Source organism: Penaeus vannamei, chromosome 1, assembly GCF_042767895.1.
Source record: "Penaeus vannamei isolate JL-2024 chromosome 1, ASM4276789v1, whole genome shotgun sequence".
Classification (NCBI taxonomy): Eukaryota; Metazoa; Arthropoda; class Malacostraca; order Decapoda; family Penaeidae; genus Penaeus; species Penaeus vannamei.
The window spans coordinates 1,677,416-1,702,415 of record NC_091549.1 but is presented as its reverse complement, the minus strand read 5'-3'; the positions used below and the strand labels follow the sequence as shown (position 1 = coordinate 1,702,415).

The following is a 25,000-nucleotide window of genomic DNA, read 5'->3' as shown; positions in this document are numbered from 1 at the left end:
TCTTTCTCTCTCTCTCTCTCTCTCTCTCTCTCTCTCTCTCTCTCTCTCTCTCTCTCTCTCTCTCTCTCTCTCTCTCTCTCTCTCTCTCTCTCACTCACTCCTTTCCTCTTTTTTTTCTTTCTGTTCCTGTTCTCCTTTTGCCCTCTCTTTCCTCCATCTTTATCCCAAAGACAGGAGTCGTGTTTCTCCATCGCCAACGTCATTCTTCCATTCCTTATCATCATGTTTCTTATTGTTTGTTTACTCCATTCTCACCATTCAATTCATTGTCGCCTTTCTCTCTTATGCTTCTCTTACAATTTCGTATTCTTACCGTGTTGATACTAAGAATAAAATAATAATAGTAGAATATAAACAAGAACCAGATTTACCGAAAAGTGAGGCAACAGATTCGAAATTGTCCTGGATCTCATCTTCAAGCTCGGAAGAGGATATTCATGAGGATTTCGAAACTGTCCCACCATGCTCTGTAATATATGATGATGCGACGCACAAGGTATGTAAACACGCTCAGGTGCCTCCTAGGTTGTCAGGAAGAGGTGGGGGGGGATGCCATCAGCTGGACACCGACGTAAAACCACTTTTCTGGCAAGAATTCCGGTTGCTAGGTATCCTTTATCTCCCGGATGACAACCTCGTCGAACGTAACTCAAGATTGAACTCTCTGTGTCACATCTGTCCGTGGCGCTGCGTTGTCTCCTGTACTTGTTCTGGCGAGGGAGTGGCCGGGGGTGTCAACTGGGACTGGATTTGCGGTAGGTTAAGGCTTCACGTGAGACACCGCAAGACCAACGGAGCGAAAGGGACACGGGAGTGACGTCAGAAACAGGGGGAGAGGCAGACAGCGTTTTGAAAGAGGATATGCAGTTGGCGCGGCGAAGAGGAAGTGGAGGAGACGGTGAAATGAAGTAAACATGAGGGATAGGGAGAGGAGAGTAGGCACGATGTACAGGAAGAGGCAGTAGACACGAGGAAAGGGGAATATCACACATAATGAACAAGGAAGGTACGGTGAGCAAGAACAGGTAGAGAAGCCTCGAATCCAACAAATCGAGTGAAAAAAAAAACTTTCCAAATTAGCAACTGCAACAGACGTCTAGATTTGACCTTGAACATAAATCAGGGGGTCACTGGCCCTTCGCAAAACCGCTACTGGGAGAAGAACCAGCTACTCGAATCCCATGAAATATTTTGTAATTTGTTAGCACACGCTGTAATAGGAGACCCGACCGCAACTGGTGAAGATTGTGGTAACTTGAGCACTTGATAGATTTACATTTTTATTGTTATTGCTGTGATTGTAGTTGAACTTTTGGAATTGTTATTGGAGTTCTGACGCAGTTTGTGTTGTGGAAATTGTTTATCATTGTTACAATATTAGTAGTTATGTAAGGGTAATTGTGATGATTATTAACTTTATGGTTTCTATCATTGATAAACTTGTATGATATTTATTGCCATTATTGTTAATATATCATTATCATTATTATCATGAGCTGTAGTACTGCTAATGCTAATACTATTATTATTCATATTGCTATTGTTGTTATATTAGTTATTTATATCATTATTATTATCATTAATATTTTTATTATTATCATTAATCATTATTATTATTATTATGATTGTTATTATTATTACTGCTACTACTACTATTACAATTATCATTCTTGGTAGTAGTAGTAACAGTGGTAGCAATAGTAGTATTGTTATTATTATTGTTATTGTCGATTCCGCATTTCTGTTCAGGCAGATCTTTTACCTCTGAAAACCCAAGAAGCAAGCCAAGTCACCTGATCAATGTTTTGTTGTTGTTGTTGTTGTTGTTCTTTTCTTTTCCCTTTATGTCTTTCTATCTTTCTTTCTTTTTTTTTTCTTTTACCTCGGGTTATCACGCACCCTTCTCAAAATCCGAGCTGTTCCGAAAATAGTTGTTTTCCGGAGCAATCCTACTTTTATACGTATTTCAAGCTTGAGAAAAGTGGTTTTAATGTAATTCTTCAAAGTTGGATATTTTTTTATGCAGTAATGACCCTCTGTTGCCTTGGCGGAGGTATGCGCTGTCTGAGTTATTCTATTTATTATCATTTTATGGGTATCATTATTATTGTTACCATCATCATCATCATAATCATTATCATTATCATTATCATTATCATTATCATTATCATTATCATTATCATTACTATTATTATTATTATTATTATTATTATTATTACTATTGTTATTATTATTATTGTCATTACTATCGTTAATCATCGTTATCGTTTTCATCATTATCATCGTTATTATTATCATTATTATTATTATTATCATTATTATTAATAATAAAAATATTGCCACTGTTATTATTATTATCACCATTATTATCATCGTTATCCTTATCATCATCATAATCACTTTCATTATCATTATCATTATCATTACCATTATTAGCATTATTGTTATTGTTATTGTTGCTTTTTTTACAATTACTATCATTTTTATTATTGGCAGTAGTAGTAGCACTATCATTATTATTATCACTATCATTATCATTACTATTATCATCAACATTGAAAATTATAATTATTATCATCATTGTCATTATCATCATTATTGTTGTCCTTATTATTATCATTGCTATTGTTATTATAGCTTTTTTCAATGTCATTATTATTACTTGTAGTAGTAATAGCAGTCATAGTAGTAGTAGTAGTAATATCATTATCATTGTTATTCTTATTTATTGATATTATCAATATTTTTATTATTTGTATCATTATTATTACTACTACTACTACTACTACTACTACTATTCTTATTTTTCAGTATTATTATTATTATCATCATTATTATTATTATTATTAATGTTATTATCGTTATCGTTATTAATATCATCATTATTATCATTATCATTGTTATTGTTATTGTTATTATTACTATTATTATTATTATTATTATTATTATTATTATTATTATTATTATTATTATTATTATTACTATTGTCATTATCATAATCATTATCATCATCATTATTATTATTATTATTATTATTATTATTATTATTATTATTACTATTATCATTATTATTATTATTATTATCATTATCATTATTAATTTCTATCATTATCCAATAAAAAATACGCTGCTTCAAAAATAAAATCAAGGCAACTTTTTTACTTGAAGATCAGGTCAAAGTGAACCTGGAACTTTGTTATATTAAAGAGAAAGTTAATAAGAATTAATATTAAACTTTGAAAAACTTGTTCCCGCTACCGTTGTTGAAACTGTTTCAGATATCGTCACTTCAGTATTATCATTCTTCCTCTAACTTCAAAAATTGATAAGAAAGCACCGTAAATTTCGTCCATCTTTCTCCTATTATCCCTAATTCCTCTCATCCCGAAATATATATATTTCTAAGCCAACGCATTTCTCCTTCCAACAATCTCTAAAGCAATCTCAATATCTTCGCCTTGACTACAAATTCCAAGCAAAAAGAAAAAAAATCCTTGCCTCGCCTTTGAGGTCGTAGAGTCTGTACGTCGTCTCGGCCGCAATCAGCTGACCCACCTACGTAACAGACCCGAGGCATTGTGGGTAGCAAGGTGGGTTAAGCAGGCTGAGTGCGAGGTTTTCGCAGCCGCAACAGGTGATTCGTAAATCAAAATGCTATCCCATTCGTTGCGTAAGTGAGTGTAACGATAATCCCGATTACAGTTAAAAGGTTTTGCCTTCGTCATTGTCTGTTGGTTTTGCTTTTGTAAATTTGTTTCTTGATTAAATATTTTTATTGACGTGGTTGACTTGGCCGTCAAAACACTGAAACAAGGACGATCGAAGTGCTTTGAAGAAAATGGGAAAGTATGAGTAGCAAAGCCTGTTTTGGTGTGTGTGTGTGTGTATGCATGCGTGCGTGCGTGCGTGCGTGCGTGCGTGCGTGCGTGTGTGTGTGTGTGTGTGTGTGTGTGTGTGTGTGTGTGTGTGTGTGTGTGTGTGTGTGTGTGTGTGTGTGTGTGTGTGTGTGTGTGTGTGTGTGTGTATGTGTGTGTGTGTGTGTGTGTGTGTGTGTGTGTGTGTGTGTGTGTGTGTGTGTGTGTGTGTGTGTGTGTGTGTGTGTGTGTGTGTGTGTGTGTGTGTGTTTCAAGTTCGGACAGAAACACAACAGTTAAAATTGCTGTAGCATGCTGCCCTATCCTTAATTCGCTAGTCATGGTGGTTAGTTTGGGCTGCTTTCTGACTGGGAGCGCCCCTCTGTCAGGTGGGAAGATCTCAGGACCTTGGAATGTGATCTGATCCCATTTAAATCATACATGCCTTCAGAAGCAAGAACCATCCTGCCCTCAGGAATCGGAGCTTTGTCCACTTTCTTTTCATGTCTGCCTTCCTGTATGAAACATAAGGTGGCTTCATCTTTGGGGACAAAGTCCATACTTTGATCTGTTATAACCCAGATCGACAACTGGACCTCTGTATGCTCTTACCATTGCTAAGGTCTTTGGGGTTAATGTGTCTGATGGTTTAGTGTTCCATATTAACTGTCAGAGCCTGTTGATGACCATTTTTTTTTCCAAAATAACTCAGGGTTTTGGTCATGTGAGCAGCAGGTTTGGGAAGGACAAGGCTAGGGTCATGCTTTGAAGAAACGTCAAAGATTACTCGGATTTACTTTAGACCTGGAGGAGCCAGCTGGAGATTCAGTTCTTTTGAGAGACACATCCTGGATTAATACTAGTCTTGACTGATTTGGCTGTTGATTTGAAAGAACCAGACTGAGAGCCCTTTCGTTACTGTTGTCACCAGCAATGTTAGCTGTCAGAAGTGTTTTTCCAAGGGGGAGATAGTAGCTAGAAGCCACTCACAGGATCTATTGGCATCCAATCAAAAGCTGACATCTTGACCCTATCCCAGTCAAGAAGAAACACCAATTGATCTGACAATGCCAGGATTAGGTAGTGCAACTTCTAAGACTCCAAATCTCCACAGGACACACTATCAGATTAGCATCCATTCCTCCCCAGCAGGACGACTTTAGTGGAAGAAAGAAGAATATCCCAATATTGATCCCGCTTGGGGAAGTAGTTCCAGTTAAGGGGATGTTTTTTTCATGATATTTGGAAGGTGCTCCCTCAGATGTGCTTGTCAACTCAGTTTCCTTGGTCTGTAGCATCTCACATAGGGAAGGGGTAATGATGCACACTTAAAAATAAGGGTTTTGTGGTTCTTTTAAACATGAGGAAAAAATTGAGAGGATTGATAATCACAAGAAATGTGGGATTATATCATTAAGCATTTTCATTTTACGGTCTTACTAGGGGGCTTACAGTATTTTCTATAGCAGTATTTGGTTGTCTGTGTGTATGACTTGGATTATCCCAGTTACCCATACATGAGGCTGAATATCCTGTTGGGCTATGATCTCTCTGCTCTGACCTAGGAATGAACCAGGGGCAGTATTCACAAAGATCATAGATACATCTATAGCAGAAAATATTTGCCTCCACTGTTTTGTGTATGACTCATGAAAAGGTCTTTTGCACCTGAGTTTTGTTTAATGCTTGAGTGGCATATAATACAGGTCATAGGTGTCCCACACATATAAGAACAATCTATAATCAATAATTCAGCTTTACATTACCTGAAAATAATCTAAATCAATAATTATAAGAGAAATTGCAGACCTGGTTTGATACTGATTGTTAAATGAACCTGCATGTTGACTGCAATGTTTTGTTTGATAAAAAAAAATGACGCTGGCCACTCTCATCGCTGATGCAATGTCAACAAACATAGACTAATGCATATATATGAAATATCAAATATATTTGATGTGTAATAGCATACTCATGATATAGGTGAGACTCATTACAATATCTATTTCATATTATCATTAGACTGGGCTAGACTTCCGTTGTATTACAGTGAAAAGTTAGTTCTAGGTCTTATATACCCCCTCAACATAATTCCATATTTTACACCTCATGTTCCTATATCCTTCATAACTATAATGGCAAATTCCAGAAATAATAATAATAATAATAATAATAATAATAATAATAATAATAATGCTGATTAAGTACTGCCTGCAACTTTTAAAAAATACAGAATGAAAGATTTTGTTCATCCTTATAGAAGGACATGACAGGATTGATGCAAATAAGAAAATGTTGCCAAAGGTTTGTCCTTACATTGCCCTCTATTTCCTTGAACTTTTGGTTTCCAATACAAGTTCCTCTCCATGTATTTGCAAATGTCCAAAGTCTACTTGTGTACCATACAGTGACAGTTTCAGATCTGTCTTACGCTATACAAAAAGTGTAGTGTTATGTAGATGTTCCAAACAGAATTGGAAATAAGCTCGACAAGAGTTTTGGCTGTGACTGTACCTACAACTGAGTACAGGGGTGGATCGATGGTCCACTCTTCTATTTTTGTGTATATATTTCTAAAGCAAGCAGGAGTAATCCATACTACTGCGCTTACTACTGCCTTGCCACATAAAGATCTTTGAAGTCATTATAATCAATAAGTTGTTATAATATTATAATTCTGATACCATGGTTGAAATGACTGTATAGAATAGAACTGCTTACAGTGTCAGTATAAATGCTTGAAGGTGAAAGTCAGCAGACTTCAATAAAATCAGTAAAAAGAATACTGCATATCAGTAAAATTAGTTAATTTATTTACAATATTCTTGTTTTGAGACCAATTCATGGTTTGTCTCAATAGGGGATATCTCAACAAACAGCAAACACAGCACAATTGCTCCTCAAGCGGGGCTTGATCCACCTTTCAACTGAAATTGTCTTCACTATTTGACTTAGTGGCTTTAATTCTTAAGTGCATTTATTCATTTATTTGTTTACAAAGTACTGTCAATATGAAATCAAAATTAAATATCCATATGAGGCTTCATTCCTATTACCCTAAATGCCATTCAGGGTAATAAGCAATTCTTTTTTACTGAAAAACAGATAATGCATAGTTGTAGATGGTGTCAGAGGCATGACAATTCATTTTTGGTGAAGGAACTTTGGGGTCTGAAATCAGGCTTGTTCCTTACACTATTGCCAGGAGTTTTTTACCAATGCATAGTTGTATATGAAGTATAAAATAATCAAAACCCTTTAATCTGTTCTGAAGAAATGGTCTCACTCACTGCCTTACTCTTTACAGAGAAAAAATTATATTATTTAACAGTTTTACATATGGATATGAGATGGATATGATGCATGGTTTTACATATTTATACATGAAACCAATATTAATTCTACAAATGTTGTACATCAAATGTAAAATATTCTAAATTTTATATCTGTGGGAAACAAATAATACAAAATTACTTCAGTTTGTTTTATTATATGGTCTTACTGTAAAAAAAAATAATTATAACAACAAACTGACACATAAGTATCAAATGAAATTAAAATGAATAATACCATTACTCAACTATGTGAAAATATTTCCTTTAAATATGACTTTTAAGTCATTTAAAGACACTTCACCACAAACAGAATCCCTCCACTCCTTCATCTCATTTTACTTAGACCTTAGGACTAGGTGACGTCTCTTGTCCTTCACGAGTCGGACTTCTTGCTGGAGCCCTCTTGCTTGGCTGCCTCAGCGTCAGCCTCCCGCACCTCATGTTCCTTGATAAGCTTGGTCACTTCTTCAACCGGCAACACTGTGATCACTGTCTTGTCATCCTTCCTTACCAGTGTGGCCAGCTCCAGCTTCTCTGCATTCAGCTTAGTCATGTCAAGGGTCTTGCTCATGACCTTCAGGGCCAGGAGCAATGCCTCATGCAGGTCTGTTTCTCCCACTTTGTATTCCTGCTTCAGGATGGATACTGCTGCCTGCAACAACAGAATGGCCAGGATAGTAAAGGAATGCGAAGATCATTTAATCTCATTCTTTCCTAAAATGGACATTAAATCATTGGTGCTGGAACCAATGATTTAATGGCAGGTAAAAATACATGCCAGATCCAGTCTTTTTATTTATCAATAGTTTTTACACCTAGAGGGCTCCACAAATGCTTAATCACCAAGGAGTTAATTACTAGTCCTATCTAACTGACTTGTTTAACTTTTTTTTTTTTTTGGGGGGGGGGGGTTATATTATTTATTGATTTTAATATTGTTAACAACACTCTGATAATGGCAATGGTAATAACAAAAATAGCAGCATCAATATTCATACCATTAGCAAAATATCCATTTCTCCAAAACTCAAGGAAAGGAAAAAAGAGGACATATAGGCTTACTTATTGGCTCCTTGGTGGCTGAGCAATTATGGCACCACTTAAATCCAAACAAAACTAACCAAAGAAAAAATACCCTATACAGTGTGATTACCTAGCACCACTCGGTTAAGATACAAAGCCATTTGAAGTGCAATACATATGAAAACACACTAACCTATCCCAATGAAAAATCAATAATACAATCAATTGCCAAACCCATATTAAATACTAATCTCGAACCACAACCCATTCCACATCTTGCACTAACAAAACCCAAATCAATAACCGCCAGAACTACAGAGAAAAAGTAATAGCACAAATCCTACCGCACTGCTGTTTCCAATGCAAGTTGCCTTCCAGCCGGAGTAGTTTCCAGATGGGTCACTCTGGTATAGCTGGTATCCGTAACGTGTGTCCCAACCCATGTACAAAATGGACACACCAAATGGTCGCTTTCCTACAGAAAAATTAAAGAAGTTAATAAAAATGTACACAAAGACAAATATCAGTACAACCATATGAAAAAAAAAATTATAAAGCCATATACAGGACCTTTTTACAATAAAAATACATAAATATGAAAATTTCATGTGGAAATCTCAATGACTTTACTCGTAAACTATAAAGATTTAATAACTACTCTATACCATATAAACAAATTTTCCTAGCAGAGGGGTTGATGAAGCAGCATATACTGTTGATAAGTTTCAATAGTACAGTGTAAAGTAGGAAGAGAGAGAGCAAGGAAGAGATAGGGAGAGGAGAGATAAGGAGAGAGGAAGAGATGGGGATAGAGGAAGAGATGGGGAGGAGACAGGGTGAGAGAGAGAGTGAAATTGGAAAGATGGAAAGGAGGAAGGGAGGAAGGGAGGGAGGGAGGAAGGGGGGAAAGGAGGGAGGAAGGGAGGGAAGGAGGGTGGAGGGAGGCAGGGAGGGAGGAGGGAGGGAGGGAGGACGAGCTGGAGGGAGGGAGGGAGGGAGGGAGGGAGAAAGGAGGAGGAGGAGGAGGAGGAGGAGGAAGGGGGAAGGAGAGATGAGGGAGGATGATGGAAGAGGGAGAAGGGAGGGAGGAGGATGGAGGAAGGAGGGAAGAGAGAGGAGGGAGGTGGATGAAGAGAGGAGAGCAGAGGGAGGATGATGGAGGCAGGAGGAGGGAGGAGGATGGAAGCAGGAGGACAGAGGAGGAAGGAAGGAGGGGAGAGAAGGTAGGAGGAAGGAAGGAGGGGAGAGAAGGTAGGAGGAAGGAAGAAAGAGGAAGGAGGGAGAAGGTAGGAGGAAAGAAGAAAGAGAAAGGAGGGAGAAGGTAGGAGGAAGGAAAAAAGAAGAGGAAGAAGGATGAAGGATGGAGGATGGAAGAGGGAGGTGAGAGGAGAAAGGAGGGGGGAGAGAGGACAGAGGAGGGTGAAAAGAGAAAGAAGGAGGAGGGTGGAGAGAGGATGGAGGAGGGTGAAAAGAGATGGAGGGAGGATGGAGAGAGGAGGGAGGAGGGAGGAGGGAGGAGGGAGGGAGAAGGGATGAACGACTGAGAAGTGAGAAGCAAGGAGGGAGGAGGGAGGGAGAAGGGATGAATGACTGAGAAGTGAGAAGCAAGGAGTGAGGTGAGAGGAAGGAGAGGCAATAGGTTAGAGAAAAGAGAAGAGAAAGATGGAGGAGAAAGGGAAAGAGCAAGAAAGAAAGAATGGGAGAATGGGCAATGAGAGAATGGGAGATTTTAAAAAATGGAAGTGGCAGAGAAGGAATGGGAGATTGAGAAAATGGGAGTGGCAGAGATGGATACCTACAAAATGTTTAGTTCTTATATGGTGTATAGGTACATATGTACCTATAGACATATTTCTGTAAAGATATGAACCCAATACCGCCAGGTAAAAAAGTTTGGCAAGTGGACATAATAACAGGATTGTTAGCGCACATCAGCATTTCACATTTGCACCCAGTTCGTTCTGTGGTTCGCGAGCAACATTTGGCACCTAAAAGGTTTTATTTTGCCATAATTTATAGAAATAATACAATTTTGAAGGTTTACCTTCATTATAGATGCTATTGCCTAAAGTCTTTACCATATACATGAAGCCACTACAATTGGAGTAAAACAAACTCTGTCCGACGAGCCAATGGTGCGGAAATGGGCATGATATGATGCCATCCATTTTTCAGTCCATAACAGCCATGGCATGGACGTACATGCCACCCAGCAGCTTGTGGGTAATAATGCACTTCTGTTCATTTTTATCTGTACAGAAATCACAGGCAAGTGAATACTGGACATTGTGTTGGTCAGCATGTATGGTCTTTAATGCTCCTTGTCCAGACTTTATTAAAGATACTGCACATCTACCTTTTAAGTCATGTATTTGGGGCTACTGTGATTCCCTTTCAAGACTCTGCTTTTAACAACCCCATGTCAACTAGTAATGGTCAAATCTTATACGCTCTTTTCACATTGGGAGGCTCCCATGAAAATGCTTCTTGAAAATTATTTCATTTATTCTAACTTTCTTATGCTCTTTGAATATAGCATATATCCCTATCATGATGGGCCAGAATTTTCTGTGATGTAATTTTTATGCAACAGTCTAGCCTATCTGGCAGCGAGTAAGCTGTGTACAGCCAGCCCACTCGCTGGCTTCCTAGAACGGGTCAAGATGAGTATAAACATCAAGAAAGGTAAACAGCTTTTTCCTTATTTATTTTCTTGTATATCCATCTGTTCTTTACATCTTTTGTTGTTATGTCACCAACTCGGGTGCAATTAACTTGAGTTCTCTATGCATTTCATTTGTATTATATGGGCCGAAATCCTTAATGGTGATGGAATTTAAAATCTTTCAACTTACCTCCATATTGTGTGTAAGCCTGCTTGATATCACAGAGCCTCATGACCAACTGCTCACAGGGAATTGGTTCTCCAAACATAAGAGTGTGACGCTGGGCAACAGCACGCAATTCATTTGTTAATACATTGGCGTCAGATGTGATACCAGCTACACAACAAGCTACATCCCTGTAAAAAGATATTGTGAAGGTCTTATTGAAAATATAAATATATAGCTTAAATTTAGAACAACCAAAATCTAATACGACAGAAAAACAAATACCATTCAATTACAACTGGAAAAGCAAAAATTGCTACTCCATTCAATGCTATATGATACTACTATATACTCTCCACAAATTACATATGCAAATAAAATGTCCTCAAATGTCTTCCTCAATTAAGAATTTGAAGAAAAGTAATACAAAAATCTTAACCCTTCACTTACTCATCAATTTTATAGATCTTGTCTGAGAGGAAGACATCATCCAGGAGTTTGTTGGTGTTACGACGTTCTGCTGCTAAGATCACACCATCATTTGCCAGGATGCCCAAGCATGTGCCAGCGTGCCCAATGGCTTCCATAGCATATTCCACCTGGTAGAGGCGCCCCTCTGGGGAGAAGATGGTGGTCTTGGAGTCATAGCGGCGAGCCTGGGGAAGCAAAAACCTATTTTAGAAGTCTTGTAGGTGTCAGGACATCAAACCTAAGGTCTTCCTAAGCTTACAGTATAAAAGATAATACTTTATGAAGATATCAAAATACAGAGGAAATCGCATAAAACTTCTTTTTGTCATTTTTGCAGGTAGAAAATTTAGCATACTTCCAAAATAAACTCATACAGATGGATCAAAAGGGACACCACATTTGTAACACAAAAGAAAGGGTGGCAAATATGGCAGGACTCAATAAAAAATTCAATACAGTCTTCAAAGTGATTCATAGAAATCACAAAACCCTCTTTAATTTTCTTACATCTTATTTGTAGAGCAATTCTCTTACTATTTCACAACACTAGATCTTCAACAGAGATAAAATAACCTCCACTAACTTCAAGGTTACTCATTCACTGATCCTTGTATTGCATCAATTACATCTTTTGCTTTGTGAAGCTGCTCGACATTTTTAGTATCATCTTTTCTACATATCAGTTTGGCAAACTGAAACAATCTGTGGCCATCTGAAAAAGCAGTCTTAAGCCTGGGGTCTACCTCGACTGTCCAATAAGCAGACTGAGCTGTAAACCACTGCATGTCATGGAGGTCTATTAAAATATAATAGATGTGGTGATACTTGTACACACAAAGTCGTCTGTGGGTAGCGTTTAAGGAGTGTCAATTACCTGCATAGGGGTAATGCTGCCACTATCTGACTGAGGGATTAGAACCCATGTTATTGCAAGTCTAAGTGTTATGTTGTGCAAGTGTATACAGGATTAACAGAGCGAATGTTTATCCTGGTTCTTATTCTTCCAGTAATTCTTTAGATCAATTAATTTATCATCATATATAACCTTTAAGAATTTTTAGAAAAGGATGAAAGAAAAGCAGAAGCTATTATGTGTTTATTGATTTATTTGCTACGAAATGAGGTGTCTCCCCCATTACATTATAATCTCTCCAAAGCAAATAAATTCATAAACAAATATAATGGCTTCTGCTTTTATTTCATTTTCTTAATTTTACTCTTAAGGGGACCTTTTTTTTTTTTTTTTTTTTTTTTTCTTGGCGATTTTGATGAAACTCACACCCTTTTATTAAGGCCCCTTGCCATTGCCTGTGGTCAATTTTTTTCTGTTACATAAACCTGTACCATCTACCTGCATCTACATGCCCATGTCTTGTTTGAAAGGATGGAGGCCCACTACACGTATGGTCGCTGCTCTGTCGTTAAGGAGATGTGTGCTAACCATGTTGGTTAGCGGATGAAAACCCGCTTACTCAAACTGGTAAGCACATTTACGCAGAATACAATATTCATGAAGGAGAGAAGAAGGGGACAAGTCAGGAAGTCTCATCCCCTCAGAAAATTGCTGACAGAAGCGGTGGTGAATAGGCTCAGCAACTACTACATTGATGTGATACACTCCAGTATTGGCACTGGTGTAGTAGGAATGCAGTCTCACATTCTTGCTGCATTTCACCACCATTTGGCTCACTTTTTTTCTCCTCACCGCGATGACCTATGCCCACCTGGAGAAGGCTCATGGTGCAAGTACTAGACATCTCTGGCTCATGGCGAGGACCCGTCCAGAGCTATCCAGGAGCCTGGGATTTTCTCCGCCTTTCCCCTCAACGCTCAAAAAGAGGGAGAAATTTTACTTTACTTTACTGGAGAAGTGCCAGAAGGGCCACACCCAGAACATCAACGAGCCCTTGCACTCCAAACTGTGCTCCTAGGTTGCCAAGCACAAGTACCAAGGACACGAGAGGATTGTTTTCCTGGCTCGTGTGACAACCTTGGACCACAATTTTGGTAGCGAGGAGGGCTCGTTGCTCCGTTCTTTGGGTGTGAGCACCTCTGACAAATGCCTTCGGGTACTTCGCTTCCAGGATTCTGAAAGTTTCAGAGTAGCCTCCCGTAATCCCAGGCCGCAGCAGCAATCAAAGGAGGCAGACAATGCTGGCCCCTATTACGCATAATTTTTAAAGGCTTATGATTCATTTTTAAGTAAAGAATTTTCATAAATACAACTTAGAAATGAATCAAAACTATGTGATAATGCTATAAATGATTTGGTCCAGTTTCTGTAAAGAAGTGCTTGTATCTTGGTGCAAGAAAAATGGTGAATTTTTGAGATGGGACTGGAAAAAGTGGAAATTGATGAAATTAAATTTGGAAGGAGAAAACATAAGGCAAGTGATAGCAAGCCAGTGGCTTTTTTATGGCTTTTCCCAAGAAACAACAGAACTTTTTTCATTCTTGTTAAGAAAAGGATACAGAAATTGCAATTATCAAAGACTATGTGAGACCTGGGACAGCAATAAAATCGGACTGTTGGAAAGCAAGGTCACAATGCAATCACTTTCCTGTAGCAGTCCTTGGAGATGAAACTCTCTTTCTATTTTCAAAAGTGAGGTTTTGGTCCACCCACGAGCGGAAAAGGGGCTGGATCCAAGGGGTTAATTAGAATTACCGCAAAGGAAAACAACAGCTGATTTATGCATATCAAACTGTAACTAATTGATACAAGAAAAAATAATTGCAAGACTGGATGGTTGTGCAAAACTATAAAAAATTACTTGAAACTACGGTTTTGATGTTGCATTGAAAGTCAAAAATATTCCGAACATAATGATCTCTGCTGAAAAATGTTGATTTAGTAAACAGAACTGCTGGATATTTTGGTTAATCTTTACAGATTGGACACACAAAGGCAAATTGAAGATATTCTTGTAGAGAACTAAAAGTTGTAGTTATTGGCACAAGAAAAAGGTAAGTATTCAGAATACCTTCGCATGACCAATCACAACAATATTGGTATCAATGGATTCTCCTCACTTTCTATTACAGAAATAAAGAATTTATGCCATGGAAATCCTCCCCCACCTTCCCACAATCTTAGCCCCAACAGCTGGAGAGGAAATGAATGGTACTAAGGAAATTAGAGTAAAATATGAATAATATACAGAAAATTGGCTAATATATACCGCTACCCTGGATAACAAAGAATCCACCTAGTACGTACAGCCAGACAGAGCATAGAACAGTAATATGCTTTACCCTACTGTTAATAATTGTAGTGCAAGTGGTATTTTTCACAATCTTTTACTTTTATTTGTGGCATTACCATTTGTGTCTAGACATTATTTCTTGAACTGACAACTGCAACGTATTGTCCTCTACAAGAACATCATATTAACTTTGCCTGAACTTGGTGCGTCCATGCCATAAAGGGTTAAACTCAGAGATAAGATGGAAATAAACACTACCTAAAGCCTAGCACTAAAATATTTTTTTTCTTTTACATACATGCCCACAGCAATTTTTACAAGCCCCAATATTGGATTGACATAAGATTATTCAAACATTTTCTTGAGTAATTACAAGATCAACAATATCTGACCAATCACAGTATTGAATTTGCTGCACTTATTCATTTCAACACTCATCTGGAGTCTACCAGTATGTGCTATGGGCCTGGCCCTGCACCCTACCCTGCCACTGCCCCTGGCCCTGAACCCCACCTCTCTCCTCGGCCATCTACTTCGCGTAATGATAATCCTTCTGCGCGCCCTCCCATCCCGTACCACATTCTGATGGGAAGGGCATATGATTCATCAGAAGAGGAGAGTGATAATGACTTTATTTTGAGGATGTCTTCCTCTGATGAGAGTGTGAGTGAAGGGGAGACTCCCTCTGCCTCTGCCTCTGCCTCCAGCTCCACCGGTGGCCCATCCCAAGTGGCCCCCATATCACTACACTCCCCACGCCCAGGCCAAAAGATAGAGATGCGCCACTCCCTCTGGCAGGGGGTGATTCCACAGGATCAGGCAGATCCTGGGAACAATGCATGCCTGTATAGTCGTGCATACACCCAGGCTCTGCTGTGCGTGGTGGCGATCTAACAATCACCCACCATGGCACTGGCTTTGCCCAGTATGATCGGTGGCATTGCCAGATGTGTGGCGACCTGATGGCCACCAAACACCCGAGGACAAGCACATGCTACACCCCTAACTTGGCAGCTGTATATGCATCCTTGCTAAATGACGACGGTTACAGCGGCTTTATCCGCTATTGTGGTGCCCTCCATTTGCCATCCCTTTCCAAAGATGCTTACTACCATCAAAGGATGGAGGCCCATTATAATGTGTCGATGGTCGCTATGTACCGTAAAGTCATTCAGTATTATCAAGATCTTGGGGTGTTCCCTGAAGACAGCATACTTCCTGTTGAGGTATCTTACGATGGCACGTATGCCAAGCGTGGCTTTAAAAACCTCTATGCCATGGGATATATTGTCGAAGTGTATACTGGTTACATCATCGATATGATGGCAATCGGTAAGTGCCGTATATGCCCGCTTGTTTCCCATGGCATGGAGGTCTGTCCTCATGGGGAGTATGTCGGATCTTCAGGAGGGATGGAAGTCCAGATTGTGAGGCTTTTATGGGGCCGGTCTCACGGTCTGGGCTTTTTGAGTATCGAGTCATGGTGGCTGATGGTGAAGCTGCAACATACGCCATCATAGATGTGTATGGTCGTGATTCTGTCACCAAGGAGATGTGTGCTAACCACGTTGGCAAGCGGAAGAAAGCTTGCTCAAACTGGCTAGTTCATACTCCCAGAACACGATCTACATGTCAGGGAGAAGAAGGGGACAAGTGAGAAAGACGTATCCCCTTCGAAAAAAATTGACAGAAGGGAAGGTGAATCAGCTGAGCAATTACTACATCAGCGCAATACATTCCTGTATTCGTGCTGGTGTAGGGGAAATGTAGTCTCGCATTCTCGCTGCGTTTCACAACCATTTTGCCCATATTTTTTCTACCCACCACCATGACTTCTGCCCATTTGGTGAAGGCTCCTGGTGTAAATACCAGCAAGCTGTGGCTCGAGGCGTGGACCCGACCACAGCAATCCAGGAGCCTGGGATATTTTCCACCTTTCCCCGTGACGCTCACAAGGAGGTGGAGATCTACATGGACTTATTGGATACATCATTGCTAGAGAAGTGCCAGAAGGGCCATACCCAAAACATCAATGAGTCTTTGCACTCAAAATTGTGGGCCAAAGTCGCAATGTACAAGAACCGCGGTATTGACCGGATTGTATTTCTTGCCAGGGTTACGACTCTGGACCACAATTTTGGATACGAAGAAGGCTCATTGTTTACCAGACTGGGTGTGGGCACCTCTGAAGAATGCCTTTAGGTACTTCGATCGCAGGACCATGAAAGCCTCCGTGTAGCGTCCCACAAGGGGAAGAAGCAGAGGATGCTGGCCCCCAATATGCTGCAGGGGAACATGACTGAAGCATGTTTGTGAATTTTACGAATCTGTGAATGGATGTTTGAATGAATGTATGTGATTATGTTTCTAATATAACTTACATATATATATATATATATATATATATATATATATATATATATATATATATATATATATATATATATATATATATATATATATATATATATATATATATTTTATTACATGACTTTTTAATATTTTTGAATAAGAAAATTCATTTTTGTTAAACTTTTTAGAATTGACTTTGTTTTACGTATTTTAGAAATGACTTTTTTAATTTGATTTTTAAAATATACATATGTTTTTGACATTACATATATGACATTTTTAACCACATAAATGAATTTTGTTTTTATCTATAAGTATCTGCTTTGTTTCGCTCAGATTTGCTGAAGATGGCAATCATAAATCCAATAATAAAAATGGGTAAAAACGGTTGAGGGAAATTCATATAGATTAATTGTTAGAATCTCATGCATTGGTAAGTTATATGTAATCTTTACAAAAAGACTAATAAGGTGGATAGAACATCACAAATCTGATAAAGATTTAACAGCTTTTAGACCAAATAGAAATACCATTAACACATTCCATACTATAGAAGATCATATAAACAAAGCATTTATAGAAAAAATATATATAACATGATAGCATGTATTGACTTAGAAAAAGCCTTCGATACAGTTAACCATGAAGCACTCTAATAAAAATCTCAAAACTAGGAATAACGGGGAAACCTCTAAAATGCACAAGCAATCTACAAGAAGGATTAAAGATTTAAAGATTTAGTTTTAATTTCATTTGTTACAATGGATATTCTTTGCTGTGACATACTGTTTTATTTTGCCCAAATCTTCCCCCTCTGTGAAAGGAATGGCCGGAGTTACCATTCACTGGCTAGATGTGGGATTGAACGCAGGTCGGCAAGATTGCTAGTCCAGCACGTTACCGCTGCGCATAGACAGCACACAAAAATAAAAATATGATACCAGACATCAGAAATACAAAAAATTCAAAGCAATGTACCCTAATGCTCACCAATACGCCTAATATTACTTTTGGTAGGAGAGAGCACTGGAAAGACTTGCCATCGGGCACTCCCCTATGTCAGTCGTTCCCTCTCTCCTGCCATGAAAAAGTGGAGGATTTTCTGTGTTCCATTGCGGGGGTTGGGGGGCTGCATTACACAATATAGTGACTAATTCTGCAGAATCCACTGACACCAAAATCATCACAATCCGATAGGTGGAACTATTCTGTAAAATAACCAGTTTGGTTTGTTGGGTTCGCATGATATTCTGGTCTTGAGAGTATCTCTGGAGATTCATCACTCTCAATAACATATACCCCATAAATATTAACCTTTGTTGGATAATTTTACATAACAGTTATGTCTAACGGATCATAATGATATGTTAGACAAAGTTTACAAGAGACTGCAACGATTTTGACGAAATGAAAGGCCGTAATCTTATAGACAGTGAAAAACTACACAGATTAACATTAAAAATAACTAGCAGAAAAAACAGTTAATAGAATATTGATGAAAATTTATCTCTCAAAATTTCATGCTGGAGCTAAGTCAACACATGGAGTAAAGTTTACAAAGTTAAGATTGTGCCAAGGGCACAATTTAATTTTGAAAAACTTAGTGTGAAAAGTGCAACGGTGACTGCCGTTTAGACATTAACAAAAAGAGCTTCTGCTGTGATAAATCTAATATTCTAAAATTCTTATTTGCATGAATATTTTTCGTATTCAAGAGCTAAAGACAAATTTCATTTGTCTGACAAAACAATTTGTGACTGGGCAAGTGCTTATCGAGTGGTGATTACAAAATCAGTCTGAAAACACTTGTGGACACGGTGAGGTTGTCGAAATTGACGAAAGCAAATTTGGAAAAAGAAAGTATAACATGGAAAGGTTGGTGGAGGGTCAGTGGGTGTTTGGGGGGATATGCCGGAAAACAGTTTTCCTAGTGCCGGTGGAATCCCGGGACGCAGATATTTTGTTATCAACGATTAAAGAAAAAATCAAGCCAGGCACTACAATCATTAGTGATTGCTGGCGTGCTTACAATTGCTTAGAACAAGAAGGGTTCAAGCACCTCACCGTGAACTATTCTTTAAACTTTTTAGACCCAAAGACGAAAGTGCACACAAACACCATTGAGTGCCTTTGGAGGGAAGCAAAGGCAAAAGTGCCAAAGTACAGCAGGAGGAAGTACCACTTTATAGAATACCTTACTTGATCAATGTTTTTCATGAGAGTCAGCGAGCCGAAAAAAAGATTTTACCACTTCCTCCTCGCCGCCGCTCGGCTATACCCTCCACAGTAAGGTAAGTGCTTATGCTCATAATTAGGTTGTGATAGGTTAGGGAAAGAAGGGAACGAAGCCTCCAGTAGGGAAACACGGAGATCGGGATGGGATCTGGGGGCAGAGCCCCTAGGTTAGGGAGTTCTTTGGGTCATACAGCTATCTTTATGATAGATTCTGTGGTTATGGTAGTGATAGGTTAGGGAAAGTGGGGGGCCAGGGGTGGAGCTCCCAGGAGGAAAATACGGCGATAGGGAGGGGGTCCGGAGGCAGAGCCTCTGATAGGGAAATATGGTGATCAGGAGGGGGCCCGGGGCAGAGCCCCCGGGTTAGGGAGTTCTTTGGTTCATACGGCTATCTTTGTGATTGTGCGTTTATGTGGGACTCGCTTGCTTGTTCGTTTCCACAACACAGTATCAAATCTTCTTTACGTTGTGAAATGCGATTCTTCACTCGGATTTTTAATTTTTACATTTTCTTTACCTTTTAAATTCCCTGCTATGTGCGAAATCGACCATATCCCTCCCCTTAAAACCCCCAATTCCCCACGGGATCCCGTAAGATTGTTGACTGGAGTTGGGAACTTGGCCTCCAATGGGTGAAGTTATGTTGGAAAGAATTAGCAAATCATTTTATGATAACGTAATTTGTTACAGTAATCTATGATTTTTAGTTATGTAATTTTTCTATGAAATTAGTGTTATTACCCAATATCACTTTTTTTCCTATTTACTAGCTGTTTATACAAGTCACTTAAGGCCTACATGCACACAACGCGTTTTTCTCTCTCTTCAGTAATTTGAGACAGGCCCTCTTCAATTGTTTCATCTGCTGTACTATATGACATTTCAGACACAAAAGCAACAGGAAACTTTCGTTTCTTCTGAATGCTTGGTATCTCCTTAGCTAGGCTTCTTTTCTTCCATTTTTCAATATTTTTTTTTCTTATTTTTTTTTACAGTATAATTGCTTTGTTTTCATCTAAAGGCCAGAGCTTGGGATAAAGTCTGGGTGTGTTGGATCCGAGGATGGTTTGCCTGTAAATTGAAATTATGTTAAATCAATTTATTGCAGAAAAATGTAAAATTGCTGTTGTACTTTTTGATGTGTATAATTGCTGCCAAAATCAAATGTCAATGTTAACCTTGATGATGAGAGTATAGATGGATAGAGTTTGAAAGTGATTATCTGTCTCTAGAATTTGAAAAGGTGTATAATATTAATATGTAATAATATGTACTGCCTAAATGTAAAAATAGCTTCAAGCAGGCTCCCAAGCACTCTCATCAGCATTCATGAGTTTCATGGCCTGTACCTATCGCTCCCATTTTTCAGGTTTCTTTTCCAACCAACAGCAACACAGCTCCTCGGCATTTTCACGCAGAGATTAAATTCTCAGAAAAATTCTGCAACTCTGGAAGCAACGCACAGTGAGTTTTCCCCAGTCGGGGTGTATCTCTCATAGGACTAGGACGTGTTTACAGTACTGTCCTCAGGCGTGAGGTCCCCCGAATCCTGTGTTTACCCGCCCCTATCTGACCTCGGACAGGGAGCGGGTCACCTCCTACCAAGGTATCAGCATGGCTAGTGTTGCTAGTGGAAGTGGATCCCATAAGAGGGTAAGAAGTGATGGAAGCGTAGACATGAGTGACGAGAATGGATGCGAATGGGAGAAGAGAAAGAAGAATGATGGAAACGAAGCAGCAGCCCAGAATGTTGCCAGCGTGAATGACAGGAAAAGACTATTTCCACAGGACTGCGCCATGAGTTTCTTAGAAAAATTAAGGTGGTCCATGCAACTGGGCTGAGACCATGCTGAGTTCGAGCCAGTGATGAAGGAAGGAAAAGGAAGGCCGTATCTCACGGTGCGGGGAGGCCAGGCAGTGCAGACCTTGACGACTCAGAGATACAATGTGACAGTGATGACTGTTCCAAAGGCTGAGGAAAAGTTCACTAAGGTGATAATTTTCCAATATCCCACGATATTAGACCCGGACTTCCTACTGGACGACGAGAGATTTATGTGGGTAAGGAGGCACATGTCCAGGGGCGAGGAGCAGAGCCAGCTCGTTGCCCTTGTGAAGGGGGAAGTGCCAGAGAAGATATTCCTCTCTGGAGCGGGGTACAGGAGGGTGGCACCGTATGTAGAGCCGCCAGTCATGTGCCTCAAGTGCTGCAGATGGGGCCACAAGTCGTGGGCCTGTCAACAGGATGCTCGATGCAGGTTCTGTGGCAGGACACATGACTCAAGGGTCTGCCGGGCTAAAATTGAAAAGGGAGAAAGGATTACGCCTTGCTGCTGCAACTGCGGAGGCCGCCACAATGCCGGGTCTCCTGCATGCAGGGCAAGACCACAATTCAAGATTGCTTCAGCGGTCCCCAAGGAAGTTGCTGAAAATGGAAAAGGGCCAATCAACACGCAGCCAGAGGTGCCTTGGGAGGAGACAGATGCAATCCCTAATGCATGGGTGCAGGGCCCACCACGGGTGGTGTCGTTACCAATGGCATGTTATGATGGACAGGAAAGGCAGGTGCAGGAAGCAAAGGAAGTGCCACAGAATAGTGGTGCGGATTTTCCTAAGGAAATATCCAAAATTACCAGGATGTTCCAGACGCTGATGCAGAGAATGGATGCTATCGATAAAAAACTGGCCCAGGTTCCCAGCAAAGAAACAGAAAAACAGAAAACGAGTGTGAGGAGGCAACAAAAGAAACTACAACCAAAGACACAGAAATGAAACAAACGTGTATTTCTGCAAAGGAGCAAGATTCAGAAAATGAGATAGTTATTAAAGGGATGGAAAGAAAAATAACAGCAAGTGTGGAGTACAACGATCACGATCGATGGGAATTTGAACAAAACTTGGCAAAGATTAAAGATATAATGGCAGGATGGAAGGGCAAGGTAAAGTATAGTAGAGCCTTATAACATTATTGTTTATACTTCAGAGACAACGGATTTCACAAAAATATGTACAACAAAGAACAGTTCGTTTACTCTATCCTCGTACGCCTATATGTATAGATAACGCGGGGATGACCTGAGTGCCTGTCCTTCGCAAATAAACAGCTACACACACGGGTCGCCTACGGTACCTCACTGCCCATGTGTGAGTTTGTGCACGAACTTTCTATTTTATAGACCATGACTCTCAATATTTTAATTTTTTGTATTTTATGTTATTATCTGGTAATACACCTAATTTTGTATGAGAACTGTGAGCCCACACAGGGACTTATCAAGATAAGGGTGAGGATAACCTACGTTACCACATCCTTTTGAGATGTAACGTTTTGTCTCAATAAACTTGTCAAAGTCAAAGTAAAAAAAAGTGAGTTTTCGGTATAAGTTACTTATAGCGACGCGCGTAGTTAGAGGGAAATAGACACCGCCATCTTATAGAGCGGAAAAAATAGATGGGGATAGAATATAGTTTAATATGCATTGGCATTATATTTACCGATAAAAGGAAAAAAAGGAAACGAAGTCCACAAAACCTTTCTGCAGCCATTGTTATTGTTTAAGCCAACATTTTCTATACACTCGTTTTCTAAATGTGCCTCATTTTCTGTTATTCCATTTTCTATAGCTGCGTTTTCTATGAAGGTTACGTTTTCTGAGCACCACTTTCAACCAGTGTGGAATCATTTCCGATTACTAATATTTTAATCTATTATCTATTCATATTTCTACAAACATTTCCTCTATTATTTTAATGCTTATGCATTATAAATCTTATTTTATATAACGTAGGTATATTATGAAGTATAATTTCGTTATGATAACTTTGATTACCTGTTAACAATCTAACAATGGCACTGCCTCCTTACATTGTTTGCCTCCCATGTTGGAACAAAACACAAGGTCAATTATATGCACAATTACCGGTAAGCCTTTGCCATGGCAGGTTCCTCAACCGGCAGTTTTTGTGCTCAGTGTGACATGGGGTAAGTTTTTATAATACTTTAAATATTTTTTTAAATGATGATACTTAATGAATCTGACATTTTATAAACATATATTTTTTAGCTTTTATTACAATTAACAAATAGTGTTATTAAATATAGATTTTATGGTAGGTACGGGCAATTTTGGCAAAATTATGGAGGAGAAGCCACCCTCTTGCTTGATCTTTGCCGGTCACATGGTCTCCTCCTGGGGTCACTAAAGTGCCCCAAATGTGAAAATGAATGCCAGCTAGACAAATATATATATTCATTTCGGTACGACAAAACACAAAAAAAAAAATAATAATAAAAAAGTTAGAAGCAATTTCAAAAAATCCCTTTTTTAAGAACACCTGGTTTGATAATAGCAAGCTCGATTTTGAAACTAATTTAAAATTTGTTAATTTGTATCTGCGAGAGAGGTTTTCTTACGAATCTGCACGGAGCGATTTCAGTTTCCCAAACAAGACTATTTGCGATTGGGCGAGCTTTTGTCGGGAGGTTCTAATTTACTGGTGTTTTGAGAATCAATCCGACAAAATAGGTGGGTCAGGAGAAATTGACGAGATTGATGAATCTAAGTTTGGTAAATGTAAATATAACGTAGGTCATGTAATAGAAGGTCAGTGGGTTTTTAGAGGAGTATGCCGCAAGAGTGGGGATTTTTTTCTCGTACCTGTGGAGACGCGTGACACTCTCACTTTGCTTAACGTCATTAAGGAGCGTATCCACCCAGGGACAACGGTCATTAGTGATTGTTGTAAGGCATATAACTGTTTAGAAAAAGAGGGCTATCAACATTTAACTGTGAATCATTCATACAATTTTGTTGACCCCAAAAGTAAAGCTCACATCAATACGATCGAGCGTAAATGGAGGGAGGCCAAAACCAAAGTGCCCCGCTTCTGCAGGAGACAATACCACTTCGTAGGATCTTTGGCCAGGGCCATATTTATGATGGCATACCCGGCTGAAAACAAACGGTTCCATCAATTCCTCCTCGCTGCAGCTCGTTTGTACCCTCCACACTGACAGTATGTGTTGTATATTGTTTTTTTTTTGTTTTTTTTTTTATAAATTGACATGGTGCGAATAAACGGGGGGTGGGATATTTGTATATGTTTTCGTTATTTCAGATCGCATGATAACATAAAAAAAATAAAATATCGGATATCGAGTTTGTAGGCATTGCGTGTTTCGCTTGTTTACTTTAGCAGTATTTCATTCGCTCGGTTCACTGTCCACCGGACAAAGTTTGTCTCGTCTTTCTGATTAAACGGCCTTTCTATTGTTGTCGGGACATAAAATTAATATCGTATTTCATATAATTTAACTTTCTATCGATGTTTAAGTGTTATTTATTTTACCTTGACATTTACAGATTGTTATAGAGATCGTGCATCCCCCCCCCCCCCCAATGAAGCTTCGTGAATTGGATTTATCCCCCTCATCCCTTCCCCCCGCCCCCCCCCCTTATAAATAATTATCTGCGAGGACACCCTTCCCACATTTGGAGGGGAGGAGGGAGATGGTCCCCCCCCCTTTGGAACTTAGTCTCGGCGAGGGTGCGTCGCAATCGATAACAATTACTGAGTTTTCGGTAGAGGTTGAAGACCGCGACGCGCGTAGATAGAGGAAAATGGACACCGCCATCTTATAAAGCGGGAAAAATAGAAGGGGATAGCGTATAGTTTAAGATGCACCGGCCTTA

At 39.2% G+C, this 25,000-nt stretch overlaps 1 protein-coding gene across 1 annotated transcript in view; it reads right to left on the bottom strand.

Moving 5' to 3' along the window:
* Nucleotides 1-7,324: 7,324 nt before the first annotated feature.
* Nucleotides 7,325-25,000, bottom strand: part of Prosalpha3 (proteasome alpha3 subunit) — a 19,833-nt gene continuing 2,157 nt past the window's right edge. Inside the window, exons 2-5 of the mRNA XM_027372739.2 lie at nt 11,494-11,699; nt 11,068-11,234; nt 8,557-8,687; nt 7,325-7,841 (exon numbers count right to left, since the gene is read on the bottom strand). Of these exons, the coding sequence (XP_027228540.1) occupies nt 7,563-7,841; nt 8,557-8,687; nt 11,068-11,234; nt 11,494-11,699 (783 nt within the window). The 3' untranslated portion in view covers nt 7,325-7,562. The remainder of the gene's footprint in view (nt 7,842-8,556; nt 8,688-11,067; nt 11,235-11,493; nt 11,700-25,000) is intronic.